Below are 21,736 nucleotides of genomic sequence, written 5' to 3' on the forward strand. Positions count from 1 at the left end.
GAGGGGACAGCAAATTTACACTGTTATGCAAGCTGTACACTCACTAGTTTTCAAGTGTCATCTCTTTAGTGTTGTCACATGAAAAGGTATAATAAAATATTTACAAAAATGTGAGGGGTGTACGGTACTCACTTTTGTGAGATACTGTACATCTTCTGTTCCTGTATTCTCAAAAACTGAAAATTTGGAATTTCCCTTACTTTTTAGTCCCAGTGACAGTGCTCACCGGGATAAACAGGGAAAGTGACTCTTCCTAACTATAGCACTAAAAAATCCTCACCACTCTATCCTAAATGAGTTTGAGGTAACAAGTTTTTTGGTTTATATATACAACTCTTGGCTTAGATAGTATCCTCCTTGCGTGGTACATACCAATTTCAAGTTTCCCGAATGTACTAATCGGGATCTGAGGCTTGGTTCACACCTCTGGCGAAAAGGGCTCCCAGCAGCGGTCGGGTGCATCCTTGTTCTCTCCGTTTCAGGGTTGAATCAGGGCTGAATTTTTTCCTGATTTCAGCCCTGAAATGGAGCCAAAGACGCACAGTGTTCCTGTGCAAGCTGCTCCGCAAGCCACAACGGAGATATGTGAACCGGCTCTATAGAGAATTGGTCACAGTCTCCTGTCATACGAATTGGAATTGGGGGAACATTTGCATCCAATTCGCATAGGTGAGAACCCAGCCTGAATGTTCAATTAGGTGTAAAGTTTTAAAAGGTCCACTAAACAACTTATTTTAAAAAGTATAAAAAAATTATTGGAACAGCTTTGGGAAACTTACTGCATAATGTCAGGATATTTGCTGAATTCCTTAAGCAAATAGCAGTTCAATAAGCTATGAAACATAAATGCTTTTCTGCTTCAGGCTAGACTCACTAAAGAATTCACTGAATGTGTGAAGTGACAGCGCACCAGGAACTGAGCTTTATACCAGGAACTTAAATGACAACTTCCACCAAAATACTTATTATGAAAATGGTAGTTTAACATGCAAGCACATTCTTAGTTAAAGTGTACCTAAACACAAAAACAAAAAAGGAAATATATTGCAGTTTACCAATCCTTAGGCCCCTTTCACACTTGTACGACTTGCCCTGTTACTTGGGATTGCAAAGTCGCATGACAAGCTGCACCGACTTCAAAGTAGTCCCTGGACTACTTTGGTCTGACATTGATGCAAGGTGAGGTCCATAGACCTCAAATTTACACAGGCATTTCCTGAAATCCTGGCAAAATTACACCCACAAAATCCCGCAATTTTCAAGTCGTGGCAGTGTGAAAGGGTCCTTAGATATGGTGGCTGCATTTGTTTTCTTTTTTTTTAGGCTGGGTTCCTTTATTTACACTTAGTGATCTGGCCAGTACACACTTGGTGGTTAATTTACTAAAGGCAAATCGACTGTGCAGTTGCTCCAGAGCTTAGCAATGAGCAGAAGCTCTGCTGAATTCCATCATCCAATCATTTGCAAGCAAAAATGCAGTTTTTTTTCCTTTCTTTTTTTTTTATTCTTTGCAAAGTGAAGCTTTACCTCATTTACTAAGCCCTGGAGCAACTGCACTTTCAGAGTGCAATTGCACTTTGCAAAGTGCACAGTCTATTTGACTTTAGTAAATCAACCCCTTCATGACTCTTAAGGTGGCTATACTCACTCCTCGACTGTATCTTATACTGTACACACGGTCAAACTGTATGACGTACTTAGTCTGGCGGAAAAGTACGCCAGACTGTCCCTCGGAATTTCCGAACAGGCTACTTGCCCACACACGGCACTTTTTGAGCGGACTAATACGGCGTACTAAGTCCGCCGTACTATCCGCCCTACTTTTGAAATGAACGGACTCGCCCACACACGCGGAGGAAAGTATAAGAAGAAGAACGGAAGGCGGCGGCGGCGGCGGCGACAGAAGACCGGGCCACCGCCTGTAAAAGAGCTATAAGAAGGCGCGGTGGCCCGGCAGAAGAACCGAAGAGGGGGACAAGACCCCCGAAGTCGGGAGAAGAGGCTGGCGGCGAGGAAGAAAGCCGGACTCCTCCGCTAGCAAAAGAGCTACAAGAAGATAGCGGAGGAGTCCAGCGAGAAGACCCCCGAAGACGGAAGACCCCCGGAGCTGTGCAATAAAGTATTTTATCTCGTGTGTTGTGTTTTTTTTTTTTACTTTTATTTTACAGGTGAATGGGTAGGGGTACATTGTAACCCATACTCATTCACATAGGGTGGGGGGCCGGTATCCGGGGGCCCCCTTATTAAAGGGGGCTCCCGGATTCCGATAAGCCCCCCGCCCGCAGACCCCGACAACCAACGGCCAGGGTTGTCGGGAAGAGGCCCTTGTCCTCATCAACATGGGGACAAGGTGCTTTGGGGTGGGGGGGCCACGCGGCCCCCCCTTCCCCAAGGCACCCCCCATGTTGAGGGCACGCGGCCTGGTACGGCTCAGAAGGGGGGGCACTCGCTCGCCCCCCTTTCCTGGCCGGCCGGGTAGCGTGCTCGGACAAGGGTCTGTTGTGGAGTTGGGGGGACCCCCACGCTGATTTTTTTCGGCGTTGGGGTTCCCCTTTAAGGCCATACCAGGCGGCGGGGCCAGCGACGTCTCCTTCGCGGGCCCCGCCTACCTGGATACCCGCTCGAAATGAGCGGACTTTTCTCCGGGCGGGAAAAGTCCGCCCATTTCAAAAGTACGGTGGACTGGCATACACAGGGCTGGATTGTCCGCCGAAATGCGAGTACGACGGACAGAATTTTGAAAAAAAAGAAATTCTTGGTACGCCGGACTGCGCGCTGAAAAAGTCCGCTGAAGCCCACACACGAGCGGACTGTCCGCTGAAATGTGTTTCGGCGGACTAAGTAGGCCATACAGTCCGCTCGTGTGTACGCGGCATAAGAAGAAGCAATAGAGCTATCCTTGAAGAACAGCAATGGGGGTTATTTATGAAAGGCAAATCCACTTTGCACTGAAAGTGCACTTGGAAGTGCAGTCGCTCTAAATCTAAGGGGTAGATCTGAAATGAGTGGAAGCTCTGCTGATTTTATCATTCAATCATGTGCAAAGCGACTTTACTTCCAAGTGCACTTGCAGTGCAAAGTGGATTTGCCTTTCGTAAATAACCCCCATTGTCATGCTATGGAGAGGGTAGTGTTAGATGGACTAGTAGTAGGTAACAAATCAAAGCTTTACTATAGGAAACATATTTTAAGCAGTTACAACAACTTTGTTTTTCCTTTTTGGGATAAAGGTTTTACCTAAATGCATGCAAGTTGATCATTGTGAGCACCCCTGTCAGAGTTAAATGATTTGTTGCAACCCCCATTAAAAGAAATAAAAAAAATGGCAGACATACTAGTCGGATCAACAGGAAACACAACTATCTTACAGGGGAGACTCACAAAAACAAAGATTGTAGCCTTAATGCTAATGAGAGACCGCCTCATATATGTTATATTGCCCATAGTTCCCTTTCACACTGAGCCGCCTAGGGCGTCAACGGTAAAGCAGCGCTATTTTTAGTGCCGCTTTACGATAATTTTAGAGGTGCTATTCGGCCGTTAGCGGGCCAGTTTTAACCCCCCGCTAGTGGCCGAAAAGGGGTTAAATCCACCCGCAAAATGCAGGCGGAGCGACTTTACATGTATCCCCTCCGGATTATGCTGCCAATAACTACCATGTGTATGTTTTTTTAAATGAATAGTCTAAATACCTTTTCCCACACTGCAGCTGTGCGATCATGTGATCCCCTCCGCTCTTCTTCCCTGATCTATGGAGAGAAGCTGAGGTGGCCGAGATCCCCCCCGTGAGGTCAGCTGGCCAGCAGAGGGGGATCATGAGACCGCACAGCAGCAGTGTGGGAAAAGGTATTAAGCCTTTTCATTTAAAAAAACAAACACTTACACTGTAGTTATTGGCAGCGTAATTCGAAAAGGGATTCATGTATATTTGCTGCATATCGCAGCTGAATAGCAGCAAGAGGGGAGGAGAGGAGAGACGCTCTGACGCTGACAGGCAGGGAGGTAGGGGTGAGGGAGAGAGGGGAAAGATTCAAAGCAGAGAGTGGGCTGATGAAGGAATGTAACCTGACCATGGTAATCAGGGATCAGCAGCCATGATTATTGTGATCAGCACACACAGGGGGACACAGGAACAGGCTGGATCAACCAGATATATTACAACAGAAGTGGAGACAAATTACACAGCACAAGCACTGTGCTGAAGATCATGCCTTAAAGGAACAGTTTTTTTTTTTTTTTTTATAAAACAAACATACGAAAAAATCCTTAGTAGTGTTTTTTATTGCCAAACAATAGTCATGGCAACTATGGGGAGAAATCTATTCAAAGCCTTCCCCAATTTGCAGCATCATTTGCTATAAACAGTAAAATTACAATTATATGTTGTCACTGCTACTGGGCTGTCCAAGAAGCTTTGGAGAAAAAAAATAATCTGAAGAAAGCTTTTTCTCCCATATTTCACTGAACATGATAGGACTAAACACAAATATGTCATCTTAATATGGTAACAGATTTATAATACACTAATTTCAACATTTCCAAAATGACAGATTTTCTTACCAACATAGAACTGGCTTGTGAGCTCAAGTCGCGTGTGACCATGGGTGGGTGCTTTGCGAATCTGTGGTTGGAGTTGATCGACCTGCAATCTGGCTTCTTTTACATTTCTGTCTGCTCTGACCCGATGCCACTGGTCATCATTCAGTGGAGTGGAAGAGGTAACAATAAGCTCCACAGGCCCATTTCCAACATCAAATGAGAATGACACTTCGGTGTTTGCTGGACAGAGTAAAAACAATACAACATTTTTTTGAAAAACCTCTGTAAAAAGAGTCAATGACATCATACATAAAAATATAGTGCACAATAAATGATTGTGCATGCATCGGTGCATGCTGGGTCGGTGAGGTCACAAGGGGTGATGCCACCAAGTGATGTCGCCAGGTAGCTCCGCCCCTTACCTATATAAAAACTGTCTAACGGCAGAGCCTGCGGTTGGCGTTTAGTGGGAGGAGCTTTTTTTTTCTTTTTTGGGTCCAGTGGTGGTGGCAGTGTCATGATTGATCTACATTGGGGGATATTTTATAAAAAAAATGTATTAAAGAAATTATCAAAAACTGTGTGTGTTTTTATTTATTTTTGACAATTCTTTTGGTGGAGGGAGGGGGGGGGGGCAGGATCTGGGGGCCCCCTTGTCAACATCGAGTCCATGGTACCCGCTGCTCGGCTTGTCACCAGCAGTGCGTGGGAGCTCTTCACACCCAGAAGTGTCAGATCACTTACTAGGTACATTGTCTAGCACATAGTGGCTGCTCTGCTGCAGTATATGTACGGTGGGCAGTCCACAAGTGGTTAAAGGAATTGTTCATTTTTATTGTTTAATTTTAACCACTTCCCAACCATCTCCTGTATATATACAGTGGCAGGATGGCTCTCCTGTGTGAATCGCCGTATATATAAGATGGCTCCTTTAAGAGCCATAGCAGGCACGGGGGACCCGATGTGCATGGCTGGCAGGTTCGATCACTGCCGCCCACCCACGATCTCAGGCACGAGAGCCTGAACCAGGATTTGCATGAGTAAACACACAAATCCCTGTCCTCACAGGGGAGGAGAAACAGATTGTCTGTTCCTACTTAGTAGGAACAACAATCTGGCTCCTCTTCTAGTCAGTCACATCCCCTCACAGTTAGAAACACACCTAGGGAACACACTTAACCCCTTGATCATCCCCTAGTGTTAATCCCTTCCCTACCAGTGACATTTATACAGTAATAAGTGTCTGATCGTTGTATAAATGTGAATGGTCCCAAAAAAGTGTCAAAAGTGTCAGATCTGTCCGCTGCAATGTCGCAGTCCCAATAAAAATTGCTGATTGCCGCCATTACTAGTAAAAAAAATACAAAAAATAAAAATGCCATAAATCTGTTCCCTATCTTGTAGACACTATAACTTTTGCGCAAACCAATCAATATACGCTTATTGCGTTTAAAAACGCCTCCTTTAAAAACGATCTTTTGTAAATATTTTTTTTTGCATTGGTACATGTCCCCCAGGGCAGTAGCCCAGTCCCCATACCCTTTTTATGGTCAATAACTTTTAATAGGCTTTCAAAATGGGGACTTTTGATTTTTCAAGATCGGGTCCCATAGACTTCAATGGGGTTCGGAGTTTGGGTCTAAACTTTTGCTATGTTCAGAGTTCTGGTGCAACTGAGGGGTGCTCAGCCTATCTTTATTTGTTTATTTAATAAAAAGGTGTTTTTGACTTTATGGCTGTGGGCTAATTTATATTTTGTTAAAAGTAATTTAGTGTTCATATTTGATCCTCATGTGGTAGTCCATTTAGCTGTACTTTGGCATTTTTTATTAACATGTAACCACACTGAGAAATACCATAATACACCAAATAAAGTCTCTGCTTGCATCAATTTCCCACAATTTCACTGCCTTACTTCTAAAATCCATACAAGATACCAAATGAAAGAACAAAGATTTTAGTGCACGCATCACTTCCATAGGGATCTAAAGTTACAGATTCAACCACCTTATCATCAGAGACTTAGCAGAACTGAGCTCACATTTTTAGTTTGTAACTGTCCGTGTGGGAACAGAAGACCACTGGACATTATTGGGATATACACTGAGCAAAATTATAAACGCAACACTTTTGTGTTTCCCCCTATTTATCATGAGCTGAACTTAAAAATCTATGACTTTTTCTATGTACACCAAAGACCTATTTCTCTCAAATATTGTTCACAAATCTGTTGAAATCTGTGTTAGTGAGCACTTCTCCTTTGCCGAGGTAATCCATCCACCTTACAGGTGTGGCACATCGAGATGCTGATTAGACAGCATGATTATTGCACAGGTGTGCCTTAGGCTGGCCACAATAAAAGGCCACGTTAAAATGTGCAGTTTTATCACAGCACAATTACATGGGTGATGCAAATTTTGAGGGAGTGTGCAATTGGCATGCTGACTGCAGGAATGTCCACCAGAGCTGTTGCCCTTGAATTGAATGTTCATTTCTCTACCATAAGCCGTCTCCAAAGGCGTTTCAGAGAATTTGGCAGTACTTCCAACCGACCTCACAACCGCAGACCACGTGTAACCACACAAGCCCAGGACCTCCACATCCAGCATCTTCACCTCCAAGATCATCTGAGACCAGCCACCTGGACAGCTTCTGCAACAATTGGTTTGCACAAGCAAAGAATTTCGGCACAAACTGTCAGAAACCATCTCGGGGAAGCTCATCTGCATGCTCGTCATCCTCATCGGGGTCTCAACTTGATTGCAGTTTGTCGGAACCGACTTGAGTTGGCAAATGTTCACATTTGATGGCGTCTGTCACTTTGGAGAGGTGTTCTCTTCTCAGATGAATCCCAGTTTTCACTGTACAGGGCAAATGGCAGACAGTATGTATGGCGTTGTGTGGGTGAGCGGTTTGTTGATGTCAATGTTGTGGATCGAGTGGCCCATGGTGGCGGTGGGGTTATGGTATGGGCAGGCATATGCCATGGACAATGAACACAGGTGTATTTTATTGATGGCATTTTGAATGCACAGAGATACAGGGATGATATCCTGAGGCCCATTGTTGTGCCATTCATCCACGACCATCACTTCATGTTGCAGTATGATAATTCATGGCCCCATGTTGCAAGGATCCGAACACAATTCCTGGAAGCTGAAAACATCCCAGTTCTTGCATGATCAGCATACTCACATGACATGTCACCCACTGAGCATGTTTGGGATGCAGTTGACTTTTAAGTTGACTTTTTTAGTTGACGTATAAGAATAAAATATATTTATTTATATTGATATATGTATGGCATCTGTGACTGGCATATTTCTAATATTTCCTATATGTTATATTATAATGGAATTAAAACAATGGTTAACAATGGTTAACAGGAGATCTTGCTAGTTTCAAACTAAACTATCATCACCAATAAAGGGCAATAACCATGGTTAGCAATCAGAAAAATAACGTAAAAATGAATTCATTATGATATTATATATACATTTTACATCATATAATTAAGTTTCCTTGATTAAGCTGTTTTCCTTATTTCTTATGCTACATTATTTGCCTTGTAAGGTCAAAAGTTTAACTATCAGTTGTAATTAATTAAGTACATGAAACACCTGCTTCCTGTAAGAATTAGTGCCCAAATATCATGTAACCTCATACCGATAATACTGAAGAATACAGTATCATAGCCAATTGCTAGAACAGACATGTGGGGCTCATGGCAGTTTGGGCAATCTTTTATCCACAGCTAAGCAATTTCCTAATTTTATCTACCTCATTTCCATAAATGTGCATATTGATGTTTTAGTGTTTGAGTCTGACCCATTGCAATGCATATCACTTACTCTACAAAATATAATGAGTGAATCATTTTATTTTCTCTAAGTTCTGCTTACTTCTTGTGCATTTTACTTTTCCAGAACTAGTATGAAGAGCTGGTGATTGCACCTAGAGTTGGAGGCTCCTCAGCCAGGTAAAAAAAGAAGGGACTTTTTTTTAATGACTTTATCTTGATTGTGTGTGATTGGCTTTGGCAGAGCCTCTATGAATAAAAATTGATTACTTAAGGTTTCTCTGATTTTGAACTATGAAACATGGCTTGAAAAAAAAACTGGGAGACTGCAAATTAGCCAAAGATCTGATGTGTCACATGAATGTTTAACTATACCAGAGCACTGAAACTTAACCGTTTGTTATCCAAATGAAGTTGTGTACAGAGCAATTATTTGTAAGGGCAAATTCAATCCATAGGCAAGGGATCTACATCTGGACTGTAAACAGCATGAATAAGAGAAGACTCAACGTTAAATAAGAGCACTCTTCTTCTATGTTTATAAGACCTTGTCTGACAGCAAGCACGAACTAGTGTTATATTGGGAAAAACATAAAATATACAACTTCCTATTTACCTAAACTAGCCAGAAACAAACCTGAACCTGTTTATTCAGCTGGCCATTGTCTCCAAGGAACGGTACACAAGTGATAATTAACTAAATGAACTGCCTGAAATTTCTCTACAAATATTTCAATATTTTTAAAACGAAATATTTCAATCTCACAGACCCTATTGTGAATCATAAGGTTAGGATATTATGACATGTTTAAATGTATTGGTAGCTAAACAAGATATCATATTATGCAAAGAAATTCAATCATGATTAATATAAAATTAATAGGTCTGTGTATCCCTATAATTATTGCAATAAGAAATATGTGTTTCATATTCTATACATTCTCAGAAGTATGATGGTAATAGTATAAGTGTGTACAAAATATTTTAGGAGTATAATTAATATTTTAATGTGGATAAAATTACATCTCTTTGGTCAATGTTTCATGTTTGCCATTGTATCAAAAATGAAAAATCATAAATGCAATAAACACCTTGAAAGAATAAAATTATACACCCTATAAATATATTAACACGTTGAGATGAATCTAAGAATAAAATTAGTTTATCTTATAAAGATTGAATACAATGAATTAATTCCCTTCCCAAAAAAATTAAGATAGAGATTTCTAGTCTCAGGGTGCCATCTGGTGGACAAATTAAGCTATTGTCTAGGTAAGTAGTTAATTGGTAATATTTCACTCCAATCAGAGGTGGGTAAATATTACAAACAACACCCTCTGGGATGATCCCTAAATACGGCAGTATTGGGAGGATAAAATGGAAGCTCAGAGTGAGACTGGATCAGACCTGTTCCATCTCAATTCTGCTTCATCTTAAAGGAAGGACTCCATCTCAGATCAGCTCCACCCTGAATCATCAGCAGCTAAAGTTCCTGCCATCTTGATATGCATCCACCTTGAGGTTCTTCCTGATCCAGCCTCATCAGATCCGCACCCTCCTCATCTTCAGCTCATCCAGATCCCCATCTTGGTTTTCATCTATCTCCATTCATCAGTAGCCATTTTGAGGGTATGGTCCACAGCCATCTTAAGGCCATCTCCATTTATCCAAGTGATCCATCAACATTTATCTTCTGAGGATAACTAATGGTGTTCTATTATCTAAATTCAAGTTTGCTTGTTTAATTAAAAAATCCTTTTACAGTAGATTTTGCTGGTTTGATTTGATGTTCCTCTCACAATATCATAATCCTGAGGGATTAGATAATGACTTTTTTTAGCTGTATTGGCACAATTCACAGACAGACCCTTAATCCAACTGCAGGGAAATAACAGGTTTAGTCTGTCAAACACAGATTTCATTGTCTGCTAGGTTTAGTGATATCTGGTTATGGCAGCTATGGGTGGTAATTGAATTAATTAACTCACCTAAATCCCCAGCATCTACATGTATATTTTAGAAAACACAAATCTATTCCACTAGGGTTAGTACAAGAATCCTACATACAGCAGCTAGCACAGTATTGTTGGAGACAATGAGAACAGTATTATATGGTAGTGGTGCAGAGCTGAACTAAATAAAGTCAGTGATTTAATAAAGATTTCATAAGTGTTCAAAGTGGTGTTCTATGCTGTATTTCAATAGTGCATGGTATCCATCACCAACACCCAATCACACTGACTCTTACCCTCAGGTAAAGATATAAAGGCAATGAGTATCATCCAATGGAAAACTCAACAATCCTCCACTTTAAGGATATCACCTTCACCAGAGAAAGATTTCAGTAGCACCGATCAGTAGGTAATGGATGCCAATTCAGGGGTATAATCCACCAGCAGCCCGCACTAATATCAATTAATGCTTCCACCACGACAATGATACTCTATTTACAGAAAGCTGAAAACAACAATGGGGCAGTGGCAACATGTCTGCGAGACAGAAATTTCTCATTGCTCAAGGAACCCCCTAGCAACCTCTGGAGGAACCCTGTTTGAGAAAGCCTGTCTTATATGGTTAAGCAGCTTCCATAGGAAAAAACTGAGAAGAGTTTGTTGTACTCAGCTCACCTCACAGCTGAAACGGTCAGTTTCAAATCTTGTTCTGGTGGAAGTGATATCCTTAAAGTGGAGGATTGCTGAGTTTGCCATCGGATGATACTCATTGCCTTTATTTCAGCATAGAACACCACTTTGAGTACTTATGAACTCTTTATTAAATCACTAACTTTATTTAGTTCATCGCTGCACCACTACCATATAATATGTATGTTTTAGCCATATAAATTGAGAGATTTGTTGTCGAATATCAAGTTCGGTGTCTGTGTTATACTATCAATCTTACTGTTTTGTGTGTTGTTAGTGGCTTAATTGTGAAGTAAATATTAATTTATTTTTCTTTTATCATAGTCCATACTGTCACACGATTTTATTGTGCTTAAAAGAATATCTGAATAGAGCAACACATTTCATGAATAATGAATTGGTCAGCATAACTATATTTATAACTTATTTTTATATTGGAGGCACTGCCATTCAAAGATTGATTAAAAAATCGATATTGCTGACTATTAATCATTCAAACATCCTGACAACTTATGCCAAAATAAAATCTTAGTGAGTAATTGACTGGCAGTCAGTACGCAGGTTAGGTGTGCCAACAGTTTACTGGCTGCAAAGTTGTTCCAGGTTGGTGACTTACTGAGAAGTGAAGCAAGAGCAAAGATAACAAACTTGGAGCTTGCATCCTCAAAAACGTCAGCAATGGCAGCTCTAATGGTTTCCTTTAAGTCCATAAAGATACAGTTAGAGGAAGTAATTAAGATTAGCCTTGACGTTAGGATCAGTGTAGAGTTGTAGGGTTATGCATAGGTGTAGTGTCAGGGCAACCTTAATGTGGTTCTAAAGGCAATTTTCTTTTTCAATGAAACAAAAAAAGAGGTTATACTTACCTGCTCTGTACAATAATATTGTCTCTTAGCTCTTCTTTGGTGGTTCCCTCACCAGTGTTCTACCCTACTTCTTATGAGTTACGCCATAGCAATCCATGTGCTATGGGGTTACCTGTGCAGGTGTATGCCCATAGACATACACAGCATGGCTTGGCTCCCCCCCCCCACTCCCTCCATACAGAATTTGACTGACAGCAGCAGGAGCCAGTGGCTCCCACTGCTCTCAGCATAGCCTGTGAGAGCAGGAACAGGCGACAGAAGAGCTGCAGCTGAAGCACTGTTGGATTATTAGAGGACTCAGGTAAGTGTTTGGGGGGGAATAAACAAATACTACCAGACTTCCACTGTACGTAGATCCGCTATAGTACAATGCATATATACAAACAAAAACTTATTTGAAAATCTGGATTTCTACCTGAAAATTTTCCCTTTTTCTATACAAGTTTTTTTCAAGCATTAAGGTTAAAAACACCTAGACTTTAGAAGGACTTTAATGGTCCAATTTACTGCCCTTCAGTGGTTTGCTACCAATTCATTGGTTTTGAGGAAATCATTGAAAACTAACTTAGAAAAGTTTTAGCTGAAGCACACACTGTAAATTATCAAAGCTACCTACCCTATAATAATTAATGTGGCAGAGACTAATAATTTAGGGATTATGTAAAAACAAGATCAGCAATGCTGTATATGTCATTCTTAATGTACATGGCAATGTTTTCTTCAATTTCTTGTGGCTGAAATAAGATGCTGATTTGACGCAAAAGGTCAATTCATTCTTATGATTACAGTTTTCAGGGAAATAAGCTTTTACTATACATATTGGCACAATACCTAATAGCAGATAAAATCTAGTTAAATAATTCAATAAAAGGTCTTGGAAAAGCTCAATGTGTGCCAGCTAACCTTTTTAGCATTCCATTAAAGTTAGATGCCCAAAAGTAATTCTGCATCCCAGGATTACTGAGGTGTATAAAAACCTTGCCGTGTGACATTTCATATTCACCAGCTGTTCTGTAGATGTTAACAAGGGCGAAGCTGCAGGGGGAGTACCATACTGAGCTAACATAGGTGCCAATGCTGCAGGCACCAATTTAGAAGACATGCTTCCTAAAATAACTTTCTTTTGACCTATCTTTGTTTTAACCTTGAAAGTACAAATATCTCAAGATAATATGCCACCATCATATTAAAGCGGACCTGTGCTCTAAAAATTAAGATTTGCTATGTTATAGTGAACATTTAGAAATGTTAACTGTGCCTATGCAGTACCCTAAAAAATTAATCTTATTATCTGAAAAATAGCAGTGGACTTTCTGGTATGTGAATAAGCAAAAATCCTACCAAGATGGCTGCCTTCATATAGATACAATTAGGGAAATTTTAGCTGTGGGGCGGGAGAGCATAGACCATACTGGTGACCAGTTCTTTACCTCAGCTAGCCTTTTTTGGCACAATTCCACTTTACAAAATACTTTTAGCTATAAACAAATTTGCAGAACACCCAATCACTGCTTCTTTTAGTATTATCTTCAAAGTCTGAATTCAATGTGTATCTATGGTTAAAATGTAAAATGATTATATTAGTTTCCACACTGAATTTTAATTATTTCCAATGGTCAGAAACCATGAAATCAGACAGAGACAGAAGTATAGTTAAATCACACTTGTTTAATAAGAAAAGTAAAAAGAAAAAACGTAGTCAAAAGATAGCCAAAGTTCAGTAACCGGAACAGATAGTCAGCCAAGCCAGAAGTCAGGGATCAAAGTGGTGGAACAGCAAGCAGGATCTGGAGCCAGAAGGGATGTCAGCAAAGCCAGTCTTAAAACAGGAACGCAGGAGATAGGTTCTTGTGATGTGACCAAGGCGAAGGCAGAGCTCCGCTGGACTGGACAGCTTAAGTAGGCAGGACTGATGAGCAGGATCATCAACACCTGAGTAACTGTGGAGATAGATGGGAGGTGGCAATTAGCCGACAGCTGAGCGGCCAGCTCATAGAAGGAAGGGCTGAGCCTAGCCCTGACAGTACCCCCCAATGACCCCTCCCCCTCGGAGGGCCACCAGGCTTGAGGGGAAAACGTCTATGGAAATCAAGGAGGAGGGCAGGGGCATATATGTCCAAGGATGAGACCTAAGAGCATTCCTCTAGACTGTACCCTTTCCAATCCACCAGGTACTGTATGCGCCCATGGAACCTACGGGAGTCAACAATGGACTGTACTTTATACTCCTCATGGTTCTCAACCTGTACAGGGTGAGGACGTGGCACCGAGGTGGTAAAGCGGTTGCAGACCAAAGGTTTTAATAAGGAGACATGAAATACATTCAACCTGGTAGGAAGGCGCAGGCAGGCGTCTGCGTTCAGCATGGAGTCTTTACCTATCATTAGCATGATACAAAGCCTCCTGGACTTGTGCCCAAGTGAAAAGAGGACCACAGAGATGCTCCTCTAATGCAGGAATACTCTGCGGTACAAACGAGTCAGGCAACATGGAAGGCTGGAAACAATAATTTGCTATAAACGGGGACAATCGAGAAGCAGAATTCAAGGCACTGTTGTGAGAAAACTCTGCCCAGGGTAATAGGTCTGATCAGTTGTCATGATGGTCAGAAATATATCAACATAGGAATTGCTCCAAGGACTGGTTGGCTTGTTCTGTGGCCCCATTAGACTGCGGGTGATATGAAGAGGAGAAAGCAAGCTGAATTCCCAACTGTGCACAAAAGGCTCGCCAGAACTGGGACACAAACCAACTACCCCTGTCCGAGACAATCACCTTGGGTAACCCATGTAAGCAAAAGATCTCCCGAGCAAAAATGGAAGCCAGTTCCTTAGAAGTGGGCAACTTAAGTGGAATACAATGACACATCTTTGAGAACTGGTCAACCACCATAAGGATAGCAGTGCTGCCTTTGGTGTAGGATAACTCCACAATGAAATCCATAGACAGGTGGGTCCAGGGTCTCTCTCCATTGGGTATGGGTTGTAGGAGGTCCACTGGAAGGTGTCCTGGAGTCTTACTCTAAGCACACACGGAACAGGCAGCTACGAAGGCAGTTATATCAACACGTAGACTAGGCCACCAGAATTGTTGGGAAATGGCCCAAATGAGTTGATTCTTCCCAGGGTGGCCAGCTGCCTTGGGAAAATGGTAAGTCTGGAGCACAGCAGTATGAAGACTCTCTGGAACAAAGCAGCGGTCACAAGGTTTCTCAGGAGGAGCATGGACCTGAGCAGCAAGAATTTTGTCACCCGAAGGACAAATGTGACTGGTGCGAATCATAGCCAGAATACAATCAGGAGGAATCACAGGAACCAAAACCGACTCCAACTTGGAAGTGGAGCAAAATTGTCATGACAGGGCATCAGCCCTTACATTCTCAGTACCAGGTAAGAATGAGACAAAGTAATTTAAACTTGACAAGAAAAGAACCCATCGCGCCCTTCTGGGAGAGAGGCGCATAGCCTCAGACAAGAATATGAGATTCTTATGGTCAGTAAGAATGAAAACCGGCACAGTGGTACCTTCAAGGAGATGTCTCCATTTTTTCAGGGCTAGTAGTTTCAAGAGACGGGGTCAGTACAAGAATCACTGCTTGCAGGCAGCAATGTACCATGAGATATGTAGTGCTTAGAAATTGAGTGTAAACAGCAGAGGGAAAGCTGCAAAGCATGCAGGGAATCCAGGAAGTTGTGACCAGCAGACAGGCAGCCTTCCCAACATGAAAGGAGATTTTAAAGTAAGCTGTAATTAGCTACAAAAATTTTACGAAAAACATTGCCATGTTCATTAAAGCAGTTCTTCTGCCTGAAAATCAAAAAAATTAAAAGTCAGCAGCTACAAATACTGTAGCTGCTGACTTTTAATACTAGGACATTTACCTGTCCAGGGATCCAGCGCTGTCCTCACCAGCTCTTCGGTCATCTTTGGGTGCAGGCGTCCACATGTTTACTTTGGTAAGCTAGCTGTGGCTGCTTCTGGCTTCACAGCTGGCATCCCACTACACATGTACAAGCAGTGCTGCACTTTGTAAATGGTCCTGCAACATTTTGTGACCTGTGACGTGTCCCAGAAGGCTGCGAGCGGGAAGGATGTGGCCAAATTTTTCTTGGATCGCAGCAGCTGTCCAACCGGAAGTGGAAGCGGGTACCTGTGAAAACCAGGTATCTGCCCCCCCAAAAATATGTGCCAAATATATTAGAGGGGGAAGGGGTGGGAGGCAGACAAGTAGAACTTCCCCTTTTGGGCGAAGACCTGCTTTAAGAATGACATAGAATGCAACATTAACATATATAGAATTCTTGACTTTTTTTTACATAAATCCTAAATTAAGTGTCTCTGCCATGTTAGATTATTATTAGTTATTATTATTATTAAGAACATGCTTTTGTGGTTTACACTGTAGGCTCCAATTATAACATTTCAAAGTTATTTGCAGTGATTTCCCCAAAAACAAGTAATTGGCAACAAACCATTAGGGTGCATTAAATAGGGCCATTAAGCTCATATTGGATTGTCAAATATAACTATTGTTTGTGTTGTTATTACAATGTACATGCTATAAAATGAAAGTATATGCTGTGAACATAAACTCCTTTAACCGCTTCTGGACCACCCACCGCACATATCTGTAAGTTTTTTGTCTTCCGGGTCTGAGGTGCGCGTGCCATCGGAGACCTGCTCCCACTGTGAATGGGCACAGCGGGAGACAATCAATGGGTATGGTGGCTGTGATGACCAGCGATCATTTGCTGGAGAGGCAGAACAGCGGTCTGCATATGTAAAAAAGGCAGACAGAGGAAGAGAGAGATCTTGTGTTCCAGCTAATCAGGAATATAGATGTCTCTCTTCCTCCAGTCAATCCATCCCCCACACAGTTATAAAGCATTCCCTGGGAGCACATTTAACCCTTTGATCATCCTGGATGTTAAGCCTTTTCCTGTCAGTGTCCTTTATACAGTGGCAGTATATTTTTTTTAGTACTGATCACTGTATTAGTGTCACTGGCCCCCAAAAAGTATCACTTAGTGTCCAATTTGTCTGCCACAATGTCGCAGTCCCGCTAAAAATCGCCATTACTAGTAAGAAAATAAATAAATAAAAATGCCATAAAAATATCCCATAGTTTGTAGACGCGATAACTTTTGTGCAAATCAATCAATATATGCTAATTGGGATTTTTGTTACTAAAAACATAGAATTGCAGAATACATATTGGCCTAAATTGATGAATAAATTAGATTTTTTACATATTTTTATTGGATATGTTTTATAGCAGAAAGTAAAAAATATAGTTTTTTTATTTTTCAAAATTGTCGCTCTTTTTTTGTTTATAGCGTAAAGAAAAACTCTGCAGAGATGATCAAATACCACCAAAAGAAACTTTTATTTGTGGAAAAAATACATTCATTTTGTTTGTAAACCCCCACTGTGTTTTTTTCAAAATTGTCACTCTTCTTTTGTTTATAACGCAAAAAATAAATACCTCAGAGGTGATCAAATACAACCAAAAGAAAGCTCTATTTGTGAGAAGAAAGGGACGTCAATTTTGTTTGGGTACAGTGTCGCACGACCACGCAATTGTCAGTTAAAGCAACGCATTGCCTAATCGCAAAAAATGGCCTGGTCATTGAGCAGCCAAATCTTCCGGGGCTGAAGCTAAGTTAAGGGAAAAACAATAAATGCTTAAAGTGACATTAAAGGTTCGCTTCTTTTTAAAATATCAAACATGTCATACTTAACTGCTCTGTGCAGTGGTTTTGCACAGAGCAGCCCTAATCTTCCTCTTCCTGGGTCTCCCACGGGTGCTCCAGACCCCTCACCCCAGTCTAATGCCCTCATAGCAAGCAGCTTGCTCCTGAGCTGCAACTCTGTGTGCCCATTCACGCACAGAGCATGGCTCGGCCCGTGTCTGCTCTCTCCTCTTTGGCTCACTGGCTGTGATTGACAGTAGCAGGAGCCAATGACTACCAAGGCTCTTGTGCACATTGCTGGATCGAAATGGGGTTCCGGTAAGGCCCCTTTCACACTGAGGTGCTTTGCAGGCGCTAAAATGCTAAAAAGAGCACCTGAAAAGCGCCCTGAAAGAGCCGCTCAGTGCACTTCAATGTGAAAGCCCTGAGGGCGCTTGCAGGACGGTCAAAAAAGTCCTGCAAGCCGTATTTTTGGAGCGCTGTACGAGCGGTGTATTTACCACTCCTAAAGTGCCCCTTCCCATTGAAAACCGCTTTGCGGGCGGTTTTAACCCTTTTTCATCCTCTAGCGGGGGTTAAAATTGCCCCAGTGTATGTGTATGTGTATAATTTTTTTTCTTTAGTTTCAAATAGAGTAGGGAAAGGTTAAAATCCCTGCAAGGTTTTTTTTTTGGGCTGTCTGTGTCCTGGTGTTGATTTACCCTTGCAAATTACCCTGGTCATCATTATCACTGGGACAGAAAGTGATAGGACAGTTGTCACCAAAATAGGAAGTGAGAGTAAATCTTCCAATAAGTACAGCTGTTGTGGTGACTATTGTCTCAGCTGGTTGTGTCTTAATGACAAACAATAAAGAAAAAATCTACACAATGGGACGACACACACAAACAAAAATGGAAAGTAATTTTACCCTTCTCTGTTATATCCTAAACAAAAAGATAAGTATTTGCCATACGTATCGTTTAAGGAAATAATAAGAGAACTAACAGATCAGATTACACACACGCATTAAGGAAAAAGGAAAAAAATACTTACATTTTAGTTCTATCTTTATGAAGTCTGTGTTTCCTCTATTTTCTACAAATACTCCATCTGGAGCAGAGGTCTTAAAGTAAAAGGAAATATCAGCGCTGGTTTCTCCTTGGAATGTAGGGAAATGAAGGAAAGAGTTTGGTGAGATGAAGGAGACAGCATTCCAGTAGTTTTCTGTAGGGTGACACAAAGGGAAAAAACATTTAGCATTGACAAGAAAACATACACATTACTTTAGAATGATACATCAGTGACTTATAAACCTTTTAAACTTAAAGTAGTTGTGAACATACAATATTTTACATACTTTCTAATACAGTCATAACTATGTAGGCACCAAAACTGATTTTGCTTAGGTTCAGAAATATTATTTTTGACCTTTTTTACAATGTTAAAAAGCTGTCATATGACCATGCATCTCTTCTTCCTGAGGCAGTCTGTGATTAGGAGGAAATGTGTGCCAAAGGCAGGCAGTGATTGGTCGGGGGCTATGGTAGCTGAACAAACTACCCAATACAGACATCCTGTTTGTTTGCACAGTATCCTGCACCTCTGAATGGCCAGGCATTCTGTGCTTTGTGAAGTCAGTTTAGAACAAGGAAGAAAGGTAACTAGCAGGATCAACCAGGTACTTGAGATGGACTTCTTATGCTGCGTACACACGACCAAGCTTTCCGGCAGAAAAGGTCTGACAGAATCATTCCGTTGGATATTACGATTGTGTGTGGGCTCCATCAGACTTTTTTCTTCAAAAATTCAGATGGACCTAGAAATAGAACATGTTTCAAATCTGTCTTACGGAATCAATTTCTATCGGGAAAATCGTTCATCTGACGGACCAAATACGACGCTAGGGCAGTTATTGGCTACTGGCTATTGAACTTCCTTTTCTAATCCCGTCGTATGTCATCACGTTTGTCGTACGTCATCACTTTGGTCCGTTCATGTGTGGGCAAGTCCGTTCAGTCGGAAGTCCGCAGTAACTCCATCGAAAGTCAGTCGAAACTGCGTCGGGAAGACTGTCTGACCTTTTCTGCCGGAAAGTCCGGTCGTGTGTACGCGGCATAAATGATAGAGACTTTAATTTATAAAATACATATACACTATGTGAACACACACACATAGAAAAAAAAAAAATAGGGTAACCTACACTCAACACATTAAAAAAATATACACTTTACCTTAACCAATAGGGTATGGCAACATAACTAAATCACATGCTAATAAGTACATATATATTGTCAAGAATTAAAAGCAACTGCTCCCAAGTAGTTTAGCCTAGGTTAACCACTTGAAGACCAGGCTTCGTATGACAATTTTTGTTTACATGTAAAAATCTGTATATTTTTTTTGCTAGAAAGTTACCGTATTTATCGGCGTATAACACGCACTGTTTCCCCCTGAAAATCAGGGGAAAATCGCGGGTGCGTGTTATACGCCGACCCGCCGCAATTTCCTTACGATTTTTGGGCTCTGGGCGGCTTTCAGCCACCTTCGGCCCTTCTCGCAGCTTTCGGATGCCTTCGGCCCTTCTCGGCGACCGCAAACCGCCGAGAAGGGCCGAGAGCGGCCGAAAGCCTCCGAGAAGGGCCGAGAGCGGCTGAAAGCCTCCGAGTACGGCCAAGGTGGCTGAAAGCCTCCGAGTACGGCCGAGGCGGCCGAAAACTGGCAAGAAGGGCCGAGAGGGGCCGAAAGCCTCTGAGGAAAGCCAAGGCGGCCAAAAGCCTTCGAGTACGGCGGAGGCAGCCGAAAGCCTCCGAGTATGGCCGAGGCGGGCGAAAACCGCCGAGAAGGGCCGAGAGCGGCCGAAAGCCTCCGAGTACGGCCAAGACAGCCGAAAGCCACCGAGAACTTCCGGGGGCCGCCGAGATACAAAGGACATCTCGGCGGCGCCATTTTTAAAAACAAAAGCTGAGGGGACAACGATGCACAAGGCTGCAATGATGGACAAACTGCATGACGGACAGGCTGCATGACTGCATGTCCTGGTGATGCCCATTCAGCAGGCATAACCATGATGCCCTGCACTCACATAGTCTTTTGGGTTGAATGAGGCTGGGCATCATTTAACCTGTAAGACTGAGGACATCTAGTGGCAAAAAGGAATTACTGTGTAGCACATTGCAAGAAAGAAGCACTGAGCTGATTTTGTTTATTATTTGTAAATAGGGAAATATATATTATAGTGAAAAACCCCTTTGGACCTAAGACAGCAAAAACAAAAAAGGAGGGGGAGGGTTCCCTAACTTCAAAAATATATTTAAAGCAGAGTTCCACCGAAAAGTGGAACTTTTGCTCATTTGATTTCTCCCCCCCTCTGGTGCCACAATTGGCACCTTTCAGGGGGTAGGGGGGTGCAGATACCTGAGACTCCCATGGGAGTCACGCCCCTTCCTGCACACCACGCTGTCTCCTGGGAAACACACATGTCCCAGGAGATAGCGGGAACCACTAAAGACGCGTAGCGTGACTTGCGCATGCAGACTAGGGAGCCGGGAAGTGAAGCCCCAACGCTTCACTTCCTGATTCCCTTAATGAGAATGGCGGCTGCAGCAGCCGAGAGCCGAGCGATTGCTCGGCTTTGGCCGCCGCCATCGCTGGACCCTGGGACAGGTAAGTGTCCATTTATTAAAACTCAGCAGCTGCAGTATTTGTAGCTGCTGGCTTTTAATAATTTTATTTTAGGTGGACTCCCTCTTTAAACAGGGCAATAAGGCTGGTTTCATACTGGTACACTTCGGTTTGGCCACAGTGCAAGTGTACCCATGATTTCCATGCGCTCTAGCTGTGGTTTTAGTGGTTGTTCAATAGACTATTAGGGTGAGCATTTTTGCCACGGTTTCTGAAAGTGCAGCAAAGATGTAGCATGCAGGACTTTTGGTGGGTGGCAAAATACAAGGCCTAATAGAGGGTCTATGGGGCTAGGGCTAAAACTGTGGGTAAAGCACACTAAAATCATGTATACACCTGCGCTCCAGCCGAACTGCAGTGTACTAATGTGAACCCACCCTAAGATGTAAAGCTTCAAGTGTCCCCCAAAAATAAATCCTAAATAATAAACAAAGAAACCAATATTATTGCACACTTACTGTCTTACAAAAATAGCAAAACTATCTTTTATAGAACAACTGTACCAATATACCCTAAGCTACATCTCCCAAAAAT

The 21,736-nt window shown here is 42.1% G+C and overlaps 1 protein-coding gene across 1 annotated transcript in view; it reads right to left on the minus strand.

Moving 5' to 3' along the window:
* Nucleotides 1-21,736, minus strand: part of CNTNAP2 (contactin associated protein 2) — a 2,388,168-nt gene that overhangs the window by 185,449 nt on the left and 2,180,983 nt on the right. Inside the window, exons 16-17 of the mRNA XM_077491601.1 lie at nucleotides 18,575-18,745; nucleotides 4,561-4,779 (exon numbers count right to left, since the gene is read on the minus strand). Of these exons, the coding sequence (XP_077347727.1) occupies nucleotides 4,561-4,779; nucleotides 18,575-18,745 (390 nt within the window). The remainder of the gene's footprint in view (nucleotides 1-4,560; nucleotides 4,780-18,574; nucleotides 18,746-21,736) is intronic.

The sequence above is a fragment of the Lithobates pipiens genome, unplaced genomic scaffold (assembly GCF_037356315.1).
Source record: "Lithobates pipiens isolate NorthernLeopardFrog02 unplaced genomic scaffold, aLitPip1_a1.2 Scaffold_19, whole genome shotgun sequence".
NCBI classification, from domain to species: domain Eukaryota; kingdom Metazoa; phylum Chordata; class Amphibia; order Anura; family Ranidae; genus Lithobates; species Lithobates pipiens.